This window comes from Melanerpes formicivorus, unplaced genomic scaffold (genome assembly GCF_026170545.1).
Source record: "Melanerpes formicivorus ecotype bairdi unplaced genomic scaffold, bMelFor1.0.p_v2 SCAF_45, whole genome shotgun sequence".
Lineage (NCBI taxonomy): Eukaryota > Metazoa > Chordata > Aves > Piciformes > Picidae > Melanerpes > Melanerpes formicivorus.
The window spans coordinates 1964201-1980431 of NW_027142397.1; the positions used below are offsets into that span (position 1 = coordinate 1964201).

Here is a 16231-nt window from a genome sequence, read left to right on the forward strand (position 1 = left end):
CATCTGTCCTGCAGCAGCCAGCACCTGAGCACAGAGATGGGCTCCTGCCAGGGCCAGGGCAGTGTATTTTTAGTAGTGTTGTTGAGGGAGAGCTTTTCACCTTGGCTTTGGCTGCCATACTTGCCTGGACTGGCCAGGAGCTGCTGTCTGCACCTCAGCAGTGCCTGGGGAAGGAGGGCTGGGGCTGGTTGTCCCCTGTGTGTGGGAGCCTGGGGCTGTGCCAGGGCTGCTTTCTGACAGGGCAGCAACTCAAGGTGGAGAGGACACTGGGTGCAGCCTCCCTGACCCTGGGGCTCTCAAAGCTCCTGCTTCCCTTGGGGTTGTCCCAGAGGACCTCAGGAATTTCCCTGCAAAGGTACTGGGGAGAAGGAATCTTTGGTGATGCTGAAATGATGTTAATTAATCTCCCAGGAGGGAGTTAATTAAACTCCCCTGGCACTGGTGGGGAAAAGCTTTAATTGATGCCCACACTCTCTCCTTTCACCAGCTCACAGTGCAGGTCACCCTGGCAGGGAGCTGGGTGCCAGCACGGTTGTGACCTACCACACAGCCTCTGCCCCTGCAGCTCTGCCTGCTGACCACCCCTGTGCCCTTCCAGCTTGCCTAGTGCCCTGGCATCGGTGCCACCCTGTGTCTTGCAAGGATGGACAAACCCCACCGGCCTCCGGTGCCTTTGAGCCGAGAGTGCCCTCATGACACCCTGGGTACCCTGACCCCCCGATCCCACATCCCCTCTTCTGCTGGCACCTTCTTGCCTCCAGCCCCTTCCCTTCGTTCCTGGGGGTCGGAGGCGTGCCCCCGGGGCTGGCTCTGTCCCGGGGCGGCTGCGGAGCGCTCCTGCCTCCCTCCCCGCCCCGCGCTCGGGGTTTAGGGGCGGTGGGGGCGGAGGGGATGCGGTAAGGGAGGAGAGGCGGCGGCGGGGCGGTCTCGAAGAGGTTAAACCGTGTCCCGGTGGGCTGAAACCCCGGAGCTTCATGGGATGCCTTATAAAGCACGCTCCGCCGGCCCGGCAGCAGCTCCGGGAGCTTCCCGGTTCGTGCGGACCTGCCGCCGCCGTGCCCGGAGCCAGCAGTGTCGCCGGTGCTCCGGAGCCGCCGCCGTGCCCGGAGCCAGCGGTGTCGCCGGTGCTCCGGAGCCGCCGCCGTGCCCGGAGCCAGCGCTGTCGCTGGTGCCGCGGAGCCGCCGCGGAGCCGCCGCGGAGCTGCCGCAGTGCCCGGAGCCGCCGGCGCTCCGGAGCCGCCGCGCTATGGAGCCCCCGGGCACGGCCGGCGCACCGGGAGCGGCGGGGCGGCCCTGGGACGAGGCCAAAGCTTTCTACGACAACCTCGCCCCTAAGAAGAAACCCAAATCGGTGAGACCCCCGACCTGCCGAGCCGGGCAGCGCGCCCCAGCCCCCAGGGGAATCATCCCCTCTGGGTGCCCCATCTCCTTGGGTGCCTTCCTGTCCCTGCCCCATCTCCTCTGGGTCCTCTCCAGGTGTCCCATCTCCTCCAGGTGCCCTGGCGTCCTCCTGGGTGCTTCATCTCCTCGGGGTTCCCCCGTGGAACTCTCTGGGCACTCTAAAGCCCCCACGGGTGGCTCTGGTTTTCCTTGGACACTCTCTGTCTCCATCCAGATCCTTGGGGAAGCTCCGGGGCTCTCCAGGTGCTTTTATTCCTCCATGGCATCCTCTGGTTGCCTGGGATCTTTCTGGATCCCCCCAGCCTTTTGGGGTTCCTGCAGGTCCTTGGGGTGTTCCTCTTGGGCTGAGATGTCCTTGTAGAGCAGCTTCGTGCCCCATGAGCTGCCTGTGCCCTGTGCCAAGGTGGGAGGCCCTGCTGGGGACCAGAGGGGTGGCCGTGGCAGAGCAAGGGGACAGCTGGGGGTGAATCCAAGCAGAGGGGTGTCACAGCGAGCAGCCACCCCTGCCAGGCTCATCTGCTCCGGGAGATTAGAGGCACAGTCTGTGTTATCTAACCAGGGCTGAGCCCGGGGTTCAAGTGCTGCCCTATCTCAGAACAGCTGCGGCAGCACAGGGCTGGCAGCCTGGCAGGGCTGGGGCCATGTCCCGGGGTGAGCTGGTCCTGGTCCCACAGCCTCTTGAGTCCATCCAGCCACAGCCATCCCCAGGGCTGCAGGTGCCCTCCTCCCTGGGACTGCAGCAGAGGTGCTGCCCACCGTGAGGTCCACTCACAGCTGGCACCTTGGTGCTGTGACCCCCTGCAGTGAGGGGAGGTGGCCATGTCCCTGCTCTGTGCACCCCAGCTCCTGTGTTTGTTTAGCTGGAGGTGCTGAGCCTTCAGTTTTGTCCCTGCTGCCAACTATTTGCCCTTCCCAGAAGGGGTCAGCCTGGCTGGGTGCTGAGATGTGCCTGGTTGTCTTTCATGCCATGCTTTCAGCCTCCTGTGGATGTCAGCCCAGGTCCCTCCTCTTCCTTTCCTTGCAGCCTGCTCAGTGCCCATCTCTGCTGCCCAGATGGGAAGCTGAGGCACAAGGGCAGGGATGTGGTTTGCTTGTGGAGCAAACCAGCAGCAGAGCTGAGGTCCAGGTGCTTGGGTCCACGTGGAGCTGGGGGTGTTCACAATGAGAGGAAATGGCCTGAAGCTGTGCCAGGGGAGGTTTAGGTTGGAGGTTAGGAACAATTTCTTTCCTGAAAGAGTGGTCAGGGACTGGCACAGGCTGCCCAGGGAGGTGGTGGAGTCCCCAGCCCTGGAGGTGTTCAGGAAGTGTATGGCCATGGCACTCTGGGGCATGGTTTAGTGGCCATGGTGGCCTTAGGTTGATGCTTGGAATTGATGATCTTAGAAGGCTTTTCCAGCTGGAACAATTCCATGATGCCCACCCAGCCCTGTGCCCCTCTCCTGGTGCCCCCAGGCCATGGCTAGGCTGCCCTCACACGCAGCCTGGCTGCCCTGCCCTGCCAGGCAGCTGTCTCCCCCCATGATGGATGGCTGCCCAGCACTTTTCTGCAGTATAAATAATGTGGCTGGAAAACTCAAACCCATCTCAGCCACTACCCTGAACTTTAATCTGATCCCAGGCAGGGGGCTCGTGGCTGCCCCGGGCTCCCAGTGCACAGGGAAATGGAGTTTGCTGCTGGCTGGCTGTGCCCTTGTGGGTGCCAGGTCTGTCCATCCTCCCAGGCAAACCTCTCCACCTCTGCCAGCAGGAGCAGGGACCTGTGGGGAATCAGAAGTGAGCTGTGGGAGCTGCTCCCTGGTGGAGCTGGGCTGCAGGACAGCAGGAAGCTGACTTCTGAGGGCAGCAGTTTTGGGGGGTGCCTGTTTCTGGCTGGGAAATGGGACCCCAGGGTGCTCTGCAGCCCATGGGGCTCCCTGCTTTGCAGGCTTCTCTGCTCTTCCCATGCCCCAGCTCCCAGGCCTGCTCCTGCCAGCTGGGGAGGTCAGGGATGAGAGCTGTCACCCCTCAGCAATGCCAGCAATGTCCCCCAGCCTCTCCAGTGACACCTCAGTGCTGCGAGGAAGGGAAGGGAAGTGCTGCTGGGTCGGTGGGAGCTGGCCTTCTGCTGGCTCCAATCCTTTAGCACCCTGCTTGTCCCCTGCACCCATGGGCACCCATCCAGCTCACCAGGGATGCCTCATTGCTGGCACACTTTGGGTGGGCTCAGAACCGTCCTTGCCCCTGGAGCCAAACCCTTTCCTCTTCCCTTTCCTGTGACCCAAACTCACTCCAAAACTCTCCTTCAGAGTTTGAATTTAGCCAGCCAGGATCTGGTCCCCTGCAGCATCCAGGGACAGTGCCCAGAGCTGCCAGAGTTCCAGGGGTTTAGGCTCCAGGTGAGCCCAGCAGGCTCAGCACCAGGCAATGCCAAAGGATCAAGGGGTGCAGAATGGGGTCCAGTGATGGCTCCCAGGGGTGGCAGTGAGGCTGCTGGGGGTTGGGTGCTGCTGTGGGCACCAGTGGCTCTGATGGGTGGGAGGGAGGGAGGGAGGAAGGACACAGCCTCACTGCACCTCCTGGGAGCCAAATGTCTGCCTCTAATCCTCAGGGGGCTGCTTAGGATTTGCAGTGATTAGGAGGATGCTTTAAAGTCCTGCCAGCTGTTGGGGCTGCAGAGCAAAATGTGCCATTCCCAGTCACTGCTGGCACAGGCTTCACCTCAAAACTTTGAGCCTGAGAGGGTTAAGCTGCACACTCCACAGAGCCAGACCCTGCTGGGAAGGTCACTGGTGCTCCTGAGGTGGAGTCTGGGCCTCGTGGACCCCCTGATCATCAGGGAATCCTTTTGGGTGGAAAAGAACTCTAAGATCATGGAGACCACCTGGTGACCTAACACCACCATGGCCTCTAAACCATGTCCTGAAGGGCCATGATGCTCCTCCCCAGAGGGCTGGGCTGCCCCTGCTGGTCCATCCTGCCCTGCTGAGCCTGGAGATAGCCCAGGGTCAGGATGGGATCTCCCCTCCTGTGGCCCTGCTCACACTGGGGTTGAGCACATCATTATCAATCTCTTGCTTGATATTCAGGATGGGGTTGGATTGGGGAAGGACAGAAAGGAGAGGAGCTCACCACGAACCCCCAGGCAGCAGATTTGGTTGGATTCAGCTGAGCAGAGCCCCCACAGCTGCTTCCCAGCTTGTGTTGGATGTGCTTTAGCTGCCCTTGGCTGCTGCTCTGAGGGTGCAGCAGGGTTTGCCCTCCAGAGTGCCCAAACCCACCAGTGCTGGGGCAGCTGGAGCAGGAGGCTGTGCTGGCCTGGGGTGCTGTGCAGGCTCCAGGAGAGCCTGTGGGACCAAACACATCCTGAGGAGGGCATCCCCCTCCCGTGGACATGTTTCCTACTGAAAATGGAGGCTGTCTCTCCCCAGACAGTGATGTTCCAAGGCAAAGTGGGGGGTGTTGGGTTGTCCACAGCCTGATCCCACTGGAGGATTTGAGGTGCTGGGCTGCCTGTAGCCCTGTGACTTATTTTCCAGCCCATTTTGAGTCGTAGTGCTGATCACCTGCAGTGCTAGAGGGGATGGAGAGGCATCCAAACAGCCTTGAGAAAGGAGAACTTCCAAACTGAAGCTCCCCTTCAACGCCCTGCCAGGCTGCAGCTCCTTCCTCGCTGGGAGCTGCTTGGTTTCTGGGCTGTCAGCATTTCCCAGCGAGCAGCACAGCTCTCCCAGCCCAGCTGGGAGCTGCACCAGCAACCCAGCTGAGGCTTTCCCCCCCTCCTCCTTGCACAAAGTTCTCCAAAGGTGCAAATCTTCCTTGGCAGGAGCAAACAGGATCCAGCAGGTCCCATTCCCCAAGCTGGGTTTCCCAGCCTGCAGGCAGCTGGGGCTGCAGCAGCCCACGCTGGGGCAGAGAGCAGTGCCCCAAGCCCTTGGTTATTTTTATTGCTGCCTTTATTACCTCTTAAATTAACCTCCTGGAGGCTGCTGCCTTTAAATGGCAGGGAAGGGACCTTGAGCAGCCTGCTGTTGCCCTTGTGTAAGGTGCTTGGGTGCAAGGTGTGTGCTGGGTGGGGAGAGAGATGGAGATTGAGGCTGGGCACCCAGCACGGCTCAGCTCGTGGCCCCCACGCACACCTCTCACCCCCCTTGGCCATGTCTCTGTGCTCTGAGTGTTGCTGACCTACTTTCTGTGCTGGGGATCCTCTGGCAGGGCTGGCACTGGAGAATCTTAGGATGTTAGGGGTTGGGAAGGACCTCTGGAGATTGAGTTCAACCTCCCTGCCAGAGCAGGGCACACAGGAACACATCCAGGTGGGTTTGGAAGCTCTCCAGAGACTCCACAACCTCTCTGGGCAGCCTGCCCCAGGGCTCCAGCAAAGAAGTTTCTGCTCACGTTGAGGTGGAGCCTCCTGTGTTCCACCTTGGGCCTGTTGGTCCTTGTCCTATCAGTGGGTGCCACCCCCCCATCCTGCCACCCCCCTCCTTAGGTATTTATAGACATGGATCAGATCCCCTCTCAGCCTCCTCTGCCATCCTTCTCAGGATGCTCTCTGGAGGGGTTGTAGAGGATGCTCTGCCCTGGGGTCCATCAGGAAGCAAACAGGCAGCAGCTCTCCTCTCCTCCAGCCCCAGATCCATAACCCCACGCTGCAAGGACTCAGGAGCAGCAGGGAGCTGCAGGACTCCTTGCTGAAGGCTAAGGGCTGGATGTCCTAAGATCTTTAATGGTTATTGATATTTTTCAGCTAATAAATGGCCCATGACACCAGAGTTATTAATTAATGAGGTGGAGTGCCCAGATGTGGCCCATGATAAGTTAATAGCTAACACCCACTGAGGGAAAGAGGTCTGGAGGTCACTCGTGGCAGGGATGCTGGTGTCACTGACCAGCCTCTCCACCACCCTGGGTGTTCCTGCACATCCTGAGGGTTCTTCACCTGCTTCCTCCAGAGAGCCACCTCCAAACAGGACCTTATTTCTCTGCAGATGTTGTGGGAATGGATCCCACATGAGCCACAGAGATGTTCTCATCTGGAGCTAATCTCTGTCTCTCTCTCACCACCCTCTGCTTGCTGGGGATTTTGGGATGCTGCTGCAGCCTTGGAGAGGTGTCTGGGACCCACCATGCTGCAGGGGTGGCTCCTGGCACCGCTTAGGGGGTGGGTGTGGTGCTGGGAATGGGCTGGGGGCTGCCACTGACTCATTGCTGGGTGCGTCTGCATGCTGGGCAGGATCGGCGGGGCTGGGCTGGGGGCAGAGTGAGCCTCGGGGCAAGCCCAGCCCTGCAGGGAGCAAATATCTCCGGTGTGGATTGGGGCACCTTGGCCTTGCCAGGCTGCTTGTTCGGTAAAGCTCAGCCCCAGGCAGGGTGGGAGCTTGAACTTTGGAGCACCTGGGTGTGCAGAGCAGCTGGCAAAGGTACCCTCCTGCCCCTGGGCAAACAGCATTGCTGCAGCCTTAGTCACAGGGCAACGTGCTGCGGGAGGATCCTGGCAACCACCAGGGAGCGGAGGGTGAGGTGTTCCTGAGGTGCTGGTGGCCTGGATTCCACAGGCTGCCTGTGGAGGTGCACCCAGAGAGGACATGGGCTGGGTCTGCTCCTGGGGGGCATCCCCTCCAGCCCTGTCCTGCTGCCAGGACTCCCTGCAGGCAGAGCCCGCTGGGGACAGGGCTGCCTGTGCCAGCCTTGGGCTTTGCTGTTCTGGGAGCAAGGATCCTTGCTTGGCCATCAGGAATGAAGTTGTTTGCATGCTGGCCACTGAGTGATGGGGATTAACACCCCTCTGCCTTCCAAGGGCAGGGGCAGGGAGGACGGTCAAGATGAGATCCACTCTCCTGCTGCCCCTCTCCCGCTGCCAGGTTCCACTAGAGGTCTCTTGAGTGGATTTTGGATCAAACCCTCCAACATTAATAATAATGACTCATAAATCACTGCCTGCACCACCTGTTTGTCATGTTTCCACCCACAAGAACTCTATCAAGTGTTGGTTGGTTGTTTTTTTTCCCTGAGCTGAGCTGGCACAGGGTTGTTTTGTCACATCTGGACAGCATCGTGGGAGCGTGGATCTGGCCCAGCCACAGTGTGTGGTTTGTCCTGGCTGGGGGGTGGGGGGGACACAAAGCCACACAAGTTCCTTCTGCCTGGGGTTGAGGGCTTCATCACTCGGGGCTGGGTGGATCCTGGGAGCCTGTTGGGAGTGGGAGTGCTTGGCCAGGGTGTAAGCAGCAGAAAGCAGCTCTTGGGTGTCTCAGATGTATGGGGATGGCTCATCAGCTGTTGAAGGGTTGGAAACTCAGAGTTGCAGCTGACCTTCCAGAGTGCTATGGGGGTGTCACACACACACACACACACACACACACACCCCACCCGTGGCCTTTTGTGGTGGAGGTTGACAAATGCCTCCTTGGGCAGCAGAGCTGGGTGTAAGGGCTGCCTCTGCACCCTCTCCCCCCTCCAGCCCGGCCGCCCTCTCCCCCCTCCAGCCCGGCCGCCCTCTCCCCCCTCCAGCCCGGCCGCCCTCTCCCCCCCTCCAGCCCGGCCGCCCTCTCCCCCCTCCAGCCCGGCCGCCCTCTCCCCCCTCCAGCCCGGCCGCCCTCTCCCCCTCCTCACTGCCACCCTCTCCCCCTCCAGCCCTGCTGCCCTCTCCCCCTCCAGCCCTGCTGCCCTCTCCCCCTCCTCCCTGCCGCCTTCTCCCCCCTCACTTGCCCCCTCTCCCCGCAGCCCAAGCCCGAGAACGCCATCACCATCGCGGTGTCCTCCCGAGCGCTCTTCCGCATGGAGGAGGAGCAGAAGATCTACAACGAGCAAGGGGTGGAGGCCTATGTGAAGTACCAGCTGGACCACGAGAATGAGCCCTTCCTCCCTGGGGCTGCCTTCCCCTTCGTCAAGGTGAGCATCTGGGCACCTTCAAGCGCTGGATCTGCTCTGTGGTCCTGAGGGGAGAGTTGTAGTGGCGGAGTGGGGAAGGGATGGGAGCTGAGCAGCGTGGCAGAAGGGATGAGGCCAGGGAGCAAAGAGAGGTCAAACAAACCTCCTGGCAAGCGATTTGCTTCTTCCAGGACTGAGGAAACACTGAATTGGCAACCAGGGCCAAGAGCTGAAGAGAATCATCTCTGGTGGAGCAGATTTCTTTAGGGGAATTCTCCATTTCTCCTTTCCAAGCTGGCTGAGCTTTGGCATGCTCTGGAGTCGGCCAGTTGCTAATTTGGAGGTGTTGAAATGAAGCAATTTCAACCTTGGAAAAAGATTAATTTTTATTATATTTCCCCCTCCCCCACCCCCAATTTCTGCTTCACTTCCACTGCACTTGGAGCAGTTTTGTCTGCTGGCTCCCACTGGAAGCAATCTCTTGCCTGTTCCCAGTGAATAGATGAATCCACTCGGTGGGGAGAGACTTCTTCTGTCTCTGATTGCTCTGGAACTTGGAGCTAATTTATTCTCATCTGCAGATGAAAACTTGGAACCTTCTGTGTCTGAAAATAGAAGAGTAGCTATGTCTGTTGGGTGTTTGTTTTTCCCCTCCTCCCCTCTCCCCCCCCAATCAATCATCTTTTCCCCAGCTAATGCTGCTTGCTGATGTCAGCTTGGCTCAGGAGTACAGCTGGGGCTGGGGCCAGATCCTTGGGTTTGGTGAACAAAAGTGGGTTTTGGGGGCCAAGTCCTTGGGTTTGGTGAGCAGCAGTGGGTTTGCTGGGTGAGAAGGAGGTCAGGGCCACTCCAGGGCTTGCTGACAGCCTCCCACCCCTTCCCCCCTGGGGTGCTGCAGGCGCTGGAGGCGGTGAACACGCAGCTGCGGGAGCTCTACCCTGACAGCGAGGAGCTCTTCGACATCGTCCTCATGACCAACAACCATGCCCAGGTTGGGGTTCGTTTGATCAACAGCATCAACCACCATGGTAAGCTGAGAGCAGAGCTCTCCTTGGCCCAGGGGTTGCTGGCTGTGGGGCAGAGCCTTGCTGCTTGGCAGCAAGGTCATGGAATCGCGGGCTGGGGTTGGGGTTGGAAGGGACCTTTCAAGGTCATCCAGTCCAAACCCCCTGCAGTCAGCAGGGACATCCCCAAACCAGAGCCCCAGATGTCCCATCCCTGGAGCCATCCCAGCCCAGGATATCTCCCACCTCTCTGGGCAACCTGGGACAGGGTCTCAGCATAAAAATTTTCTTTGTTCTCTCCACTCTGAATCTCCTTCTTTCACTTCAGACCTTCACTCCTGGTCCTGTCACAACAGGCCCTGTTCAAAAGTCTGTCCCTAGCTTTCTGCTCAGCCCCTTGAAGCCCTGGAAGGCCACCAGAAGGTCTCCCTGCTCTTCTCCAGGCTGAACAACCCCAACTCTCTCAGCCTGGTCTCACAGCAGAGGGCTTCCAGCCCTCCCAGCATTGCTGTAGCCTCCTCTGACCCTGCTCCACCAGGTCCCTGTCTGTGTCGTGCTGAGGACTCCAGACCTGGCCCCAGCACTGCAAGTGGGGTTTGAGCAGAGGGGCAGAATCTCCTCCCTTGACCTTTCTCCTCTCTTGTCCTCCAAACCACATCCTGAGACCACTTCTCCCAAGTTTCCTGGGCTTGGAGTGGAAGTTGGCTGCTGAGGAGGATGCTCTCTGGCTGTGGCCATGCTGTTGGGACAAAATGACTCTCCCATCATGCTGGTTCCTGAGAAACCACAGGGGAGCAGCATCCAAGCTTGCATGGGGAACAGTCAGGCTGAGCCTGGGGTCCATCTGCCCCCAGGTCTGTTCATCGAGAGGTTCTGCATGACAGGAGGGAACAGCCCCATCTGTTACCTCAAGGCCTACCACACCAACCTCTACCTCTCCTCTGATGCCGAGAAAGTGAGTGGGGCCATTGAAGAGGGTGAGTCTGGGGTCCAGCTTGGGGAGGGAGAGGGCAGTGAGGGGAACTGGAGCCCTCGGGGTGGGGGCTGTTGGTGCCAGGAGCCATAGCTCCAACGTCCCTGTCCCTACACAGCTGTGCAGCGAGGATCTGCCTCGTTCCACATCCCCATCCCTGCTGCTCCCAGCAGCCTCTTGTTTCCACACAAATGAGCTCCACAGCCCTTCCAGGGCCAAGGCACTGCTTTGCCCTGGTAATTCTTGTGTGCAAAGAGAGGTTTGGAACCTGGGGCTTTGGTTTTGCTCTTGGGGCCGAGCTGCAGGCTCTGCTGGGCACCTGCGCTTTCCTCGCGGCGTTTGCTTCCAGCCTGCCCTCTTTGCTTTGCTCCCTGGGGAAGAAGCCACAAGGCCAGGAGCTTGGGCAGCTGCCACCTCTTGCCTCATGCTTTACCTCCACAGGGATTGCTGCAGCCACCATCTTCAGCCCCAGCAAAGACCTGGAGGTGTCGGAGAGCCAGCTGCGGGTGGCGTTCGATGGCGACGCTGTGCTCTTCTCCGACGAGTCGGAGCAGATCGTGAAGGCTCACGGCTTGGACAAGTTCTTTGAGCACGAGCAGGCTCACGAGAACAAGCCTCTGGCACAGGTACTGCTGGGGGAGGGCAGCCAGAAAGATCCTCTGGCAGGGAGACAGATCACAGGGATGCTCTCCCCTCTGAGAAGCTGCCAGGGATTGGCACATGGGGAGCGTGAGGTGGGGATGGTTGGCAGCCTGGTCCTGCTGGCCCCGTGGGAGGGAGGGGGCTGGCTCCTTGCTGTCACTCTGGGGGGCTCACAGGGGGTTAAGCACCGTGCCTGGCTCTGCTGGGAGTGGGTGCCAGCAGGAAGGGGTGGTGTGCAGGTCTGCAAAGGTCATTTGGATGCAGTGCTTGTTGAAATTCCCTATTACAGGAAGGATCTGGAGGGGCTGGAAGGTGTCCAGAGAAGGGCCACGAGGATGAGCAGAGGGCTGGAGCTGCTCTGCTATGGAGACAGACTGAGGGAGTTGGGGTTGTTCAGTCTGGAGAAGAGAAGGCTCTGAGGACACCTCATTGTGGCCTTCCAGTATCTGCAGGGGGCTACAGGAAAGCTGGGGAGGGACTTTTTAGGGTGTCAGGGAGTGATAGGACTGGGGGGAATGGAGCAGAAATGAGTAGATTCAGATTGGATGTTAGGAAGACAACAGCCAACAGAAACAAAAACTCAGGCTTGCAGCCTGAGGTCCCTTCCAAGCCTGACAATTCCATGGTCTGGTTTAGGGGTGACCCTTGTAGAGCAGGGTTCCTGGTTGGACTTGGTGACCCTGAGGCTCTTTTCCAACCTGAATGTTTCTGTGATGGTTTCCTCTTGCTTTGGCAGGGCCCCCTGAAGGGCTTCCTGGAGGCCCTGGGGAAGCTGCAGAAGAAGTTCTACTCCAAGGGGCTGAGGATGGAGTGTCCCATCCGCACCTACCTGGTGACCGCCCGCAGCGCCGCCAGCTCGGGAGCCAGGGCTCTAAAGACTCTGCGCAGCTGGGGCCTGGAGACCGACGAAGCTTTGTTCCTGGCCGGGGCTCCCAAGGGTCCCCTGCTGAGGAAGATTCGTCCTCACATCTTCTTTGATGACCAGATGTTCCACGTGGAGGGAGCCAAGGAGTTGGGCACTGTGGCTGCCCACGTCCCCTATGGGGTTGCCCAGAAGCACAAGCGGCCGGCGCAGGAGAAGCAGACCCCGAACAGCAAGTAGTGGAAGCTGCCTGGTGCCTTGGACCCTGGTGTGTGGCACAGGCTTCACCCTCTGCTCCGTGTTCTGCTCCACAAGACCAAGAGCATTTGTCTTGGAGACCAGTGGGAGCCTTGCTGGGGGCATGGATGGAGGATGGGAGTTGTCAGGAGGTTTCCTTTTGCTGCTGTAGTCATTGCCGTGTGGTGGTGTTAGCCCCGGCCCTGGTGGGGCTGGAGAGTGCCCTGTGCCAGAGCAGCCCCATGAGAGTCTCCATGGGCAGTGCCCTGTGCCAGCCCAGCCCCATGAGATTCTCCATCCCTCTGCACATTGCTCAGGCAAAAATCCCCTCCAGGATGCATCCTGCCTCTTGTTAGGCTGGGCAGGTTTGACCTCTTGGTGTTTCTTTAAAGCCCTTTGATGGCCAAAGCAAAACCTTCAGGCTGAACTGGAAAAGTGGAAAGTTGGGGAGCACACAAAACCCACTCCATGCAGCTTTGAACCCAAATGTCCCTTTTGAATTCAAATGAAAACCAGACTATTGCTCCTTCACACACCCCAGCTGGGAGAGGGAAAAAAACCCCAAACCACCCCAAGAGTCTTCCCTATCTTTGTCCACCCTTCAGGATTTCCTCAGCTGAGCAGCTTTCCAAACCTGGACAATTAGAAACAAATCTGTTGAAATGGGGGGAGGAAAAAGAAAAGAGAGAGAGAATAATGAGGAGGAGGAGGAAGAGGGGAGAAAAAAAATCCTCTTTCTTGTTTGGGGCTTTGGGCCCAGGGTTTGAATTTTGGGGCTTCAGGGTTGAATAATAATCTCAGTGAGGCAGCCAACCCCCAGCTCTGGTGTGAGCCCTCCAGGGGCTGCAGACACAAGCCCGGGGCTCCAGAGCCTGCTTTTAGCTTAATTCATGTATTAGGGACAGCATTTGAAGTCCATTTAGGTAAATCTGCTCAGAGTTTCAGCCTGAGGGCTTTAATTAAAGGCTTTTTATTCTATTTTATTCTATTTATTTTCCCCCCCTCCCTCTCTCAGCTGAGCCCATATCAGTTGATAAGCTTTTTTGGTGTTGTTTTTTTGCTCTTCAGCTTCTCAAAACCTCTGCTGTGGCCTAAAATAGACATCTCTGCTAGTGATGCTGTGAGGGAGAATCAAATCTCCAAGTAAAGGGGGGGGAAATCAGGAAGAGAAATCAATTGGAAACCTGCTCCAAAAGTGGTGTGAAAATGACCCCTGCTGGGTCTGCCCCAAAGGACACTCTCAGGAGGACAATCTGAAGATGACCTCTTTCTGTCCTCTTTATTTGGACTCCTTTTTCAAGTGTGTTTCACACAACACCAGAATGGCTCAGGTGGGAAGGGAGCTCAGAGCTCCTCTGCTCCAACCTCCCCTCCATGCCCAGGGACACCTCCCAGCCAGACTCAGCTGCTCAGGGCTTCATCCAACCTGGCCCTGAACACCCCCAGGCAGGAGGCAGCCACAGCCTCCCTGGGCAGCCTGTGCCAGAGCCTCACCACCCTTCTACTGCAGAACTTCTTCCTCAGCTTCACTCTGACCCTGCTCTGCCTCAGCTCCAAACCCTTCCCCCTTGGCCTGTCTCTAGACTCCCTCAGCAGAAGTCTCTCTGCAGCCTTCCTGCAGGATCCCTTCAGGTCCTGGCAGGCAGCTCTGAGGCCCCCCTGGAGCCTTCTCTTCTCCATGCTGAACACCCCCAGCTCCCTCAGCCTGTGCTCACAGCAGAGCTGCTCCAACCCTTGGCTCATCCTTGTGGCCTCTTCTGGACTCTCTCCAGCAGCTCTGTGTCCTTCTGATGCTGGGGAAAGCAGAGCTGGGTGCAGCATGCCCCAGGGCTGGGCACAGAGATGCCCAGTGCCATCAGGCAGCTGTTTCCTCCAAACACCAGCCCATGGGCTCAGTTTTCCCGAGGTTAGGTTCTGCCTCCAGCTCAACCTTGCAGCTCAGCTCTTCCCAGCAGTGAGGCTGGAGCTGGAGTTCCTGCACTTTGATAACTCTCTGAAGAATCTGTTGATGCCTTCAGTGGCTCTGGAGACTGTTTTCTCCTTGCTCTAGCATTGAAAAGCTAATTGCACTTTTCTTCCCCCCTCCCCTTACCATCTGACTTTGCCAGACTGTTCTTTGTCACACCTTGGTGGCAAGCACCTGAGAGGAAGGTCCAAAAGCCAGGAAGAAAAAGCAGGCTTGAAGGAAATGAGCATCTCACTACCACATTTATCACTGGAGAGCTTTGTAAGGTTTCATCTCTTGGGTTTGGTTTGGTTTTGTTTTGTTGAATGTCAACCCCAGCTGCTGGGATCTGAACTGTGTCTTGGAGATCTCTTTGGCAGCTGGGAGGAGGACAACAGCCTGGGCCTCCCACAAAGCATTTCCAAGGTGTTTCCTGAAGATTGCACTGGGGAAACCCAACCAAGCCCAGTTTGCTGCACTGGGGCCTCCTGCCAGCCCCGGGGTGATGCTGCAAGAGGAACAGGAAGCTCTTTGGAACCCCCAGGCAGGGCAGGGTGCTGGTGAAGTTGGGCACTGGGAATGGGTGCTTGCACTGAGTGCCAGGAGGGATGCAGCAGGAGAAGCCCTGTCTGAAGGTGGTGTTAGCTCTAGGGAAGCAATGTGTCGTGGCTTTGGGATCTCAGCAGCTTTCCCTGCTCCCTTCCCAGCCCCTGAGTTGCACATGGAGCTGGGTGCAAGCTGGGGAGCAGGAGCATGGTGCAGGCAAGAGTTTCAGTGACATTGTGTAGGGTCTTCCTCTGACTCTACTTGGGGTCTTCCTGCTGCTGGGGCAGCTTAGGAGCTTGCTGGGAGACCTGGGCCTTGGGAAATGGGCCCCAGGTGAGGTGGACCTCCTTTTGCACCTCCTGAGCCCTTCCTGTGTGGGGAGGACTTTATGCTCCCTCCCTGGCTGCCCTGTTTGCTTTTCCTCACATGGCTTCCTCTGGTTGTTTTTTCCCCCTCCTCCATCACCACAACTGCCAGACATGGATTTGTTGCTTGTGGTCTTCCCTTGTGTGCCCAGCCATGACACCCCCCGGGGCTGGGGGAACGAGGTGGTCCTCAGGACCAGCTGCATGGGCTGGGCACATCTCCCACCCTGATGTGGGGCAGTGTGGTTGTGCCTCTTGTGCTCTGCTGGCCGATGGCTGCACTCTCCTGCTGTGTGTTGTTGCTGTGGGTTTCTCTTCATTGTCCTCTGGTGGTTTCTCTTGTGGCTGAGCTGCCATGGCCATGGAACCCCTCTGCCTGTTCTTCTGTAATAAACTGTGTTGGTCCCAGCCTGGCTCCTTCTGTTGACATTCTCTCAAGGGATATTTTGGCTCCTTGGTTGCAGCCAGCAAGAGAGTTTGGGGGTCCCTGCTTGGGACCTCCCAGATTTTATTGTGAAAGGGGTTAGGGGGTGATGAGAAGGAAAAAGGCCTTTGGGGAGTGAAGGGAATTCAGACAATGTAATGAAAGCAGCTACCTGGGAACTGGAGAGCTCTGGGAGAGGTGGGATTCCAGAGCTGGGAGCTGTGCCATGGGACAGCTCCTTCCCTCCCTCCCTCTGCTTCCTGAACAGGCTTCTGTTGTAACCTGGACTCTGGTGATGAAGTCCTGGATGAAAACACAGCTTGGCAGAAGACTTTTGTCAACTTGTCAACTTCTCCCAGCCAACAGGTGGGAGGCAGCAGAAGCTTTTTAGAGCAGATTTATGGCTGCTGGAGTTCTGGGTTTATCCAGCTCGCCACGCTGCCGATCCCGTGCTGGCTCCTCCCTGCCAATAAGGAGCACAGATGGGGTAGGGGGGAGCAGCAAAGTCCTCCATCCCTCTCCAAATATAGCCAAGGAATGTCTATAGGCCCCAGGGCAGCATCTCTGCTATGGGATGCATGGCCCTCAGCAGGGAGCATTCATGTTCAGCCTTGCTCACTGGAATGTCTTCCCTGTTTCCATCCCCAGCCCTGGATCCCTGGAGGAAAAACCAAACTCCAGCACTGGTAAGACCCATGTGGCACCAGTGAAAGTTCAGGTGTGCCCCCCCCCGCCCTGAGAGGTCAAGATGTCCATGCCAAAGCCAAGAGCTGCCTCTCCTGCACATGAAAAGTCCTCCCCAAGCCTCTGCCTTGTTCTCATGGGACCAGCACTGGACTGGGGCCAAGGAGCCAACAGGTCCTAGAGAGACTTGGGCCAAGGCCATGCAGAGAGGGAAGGGGGAGGCTTGTGCAGTGGCATCTGTGATGTCTTCTTGCTCTGCAGCAAGCCTGAGTTTTTGCTTGTTGGCTGTTTTCTGAGCT

General features: G+C 58.2%; 1 protein-coding gene across 1 annotated transcript; it reads left to right on the top strand.

Annotated features, from left to right (window-relative positions):
• The first annotated feature begins 1034 nt into the window (after positions 1-1034).
• Positions 1035-15257, top strand: NT5C1A (5'-nucleotidase, cytosolic IA). Its single transcript, XM_068159183.1, has 6 exons — positions 1035-1351; positions 8104-8271; positions 9149-9278; positions 10109-10231; positions 10669-10853; positions 11606-15257. Exons 1-6 carry the CDS (start codon positions 1247-1249, stop codon positions 11969-11971), a joined length of 1077 nt encoding a protein of 358 aa, XP_068015284.1. The 5' UTR covers positions 1035-1246; the 3' UTR covers positions 11972-15257.
• The last annotated feature ends 974 nt before the right edge of the window (positions 15258-16231 follow it).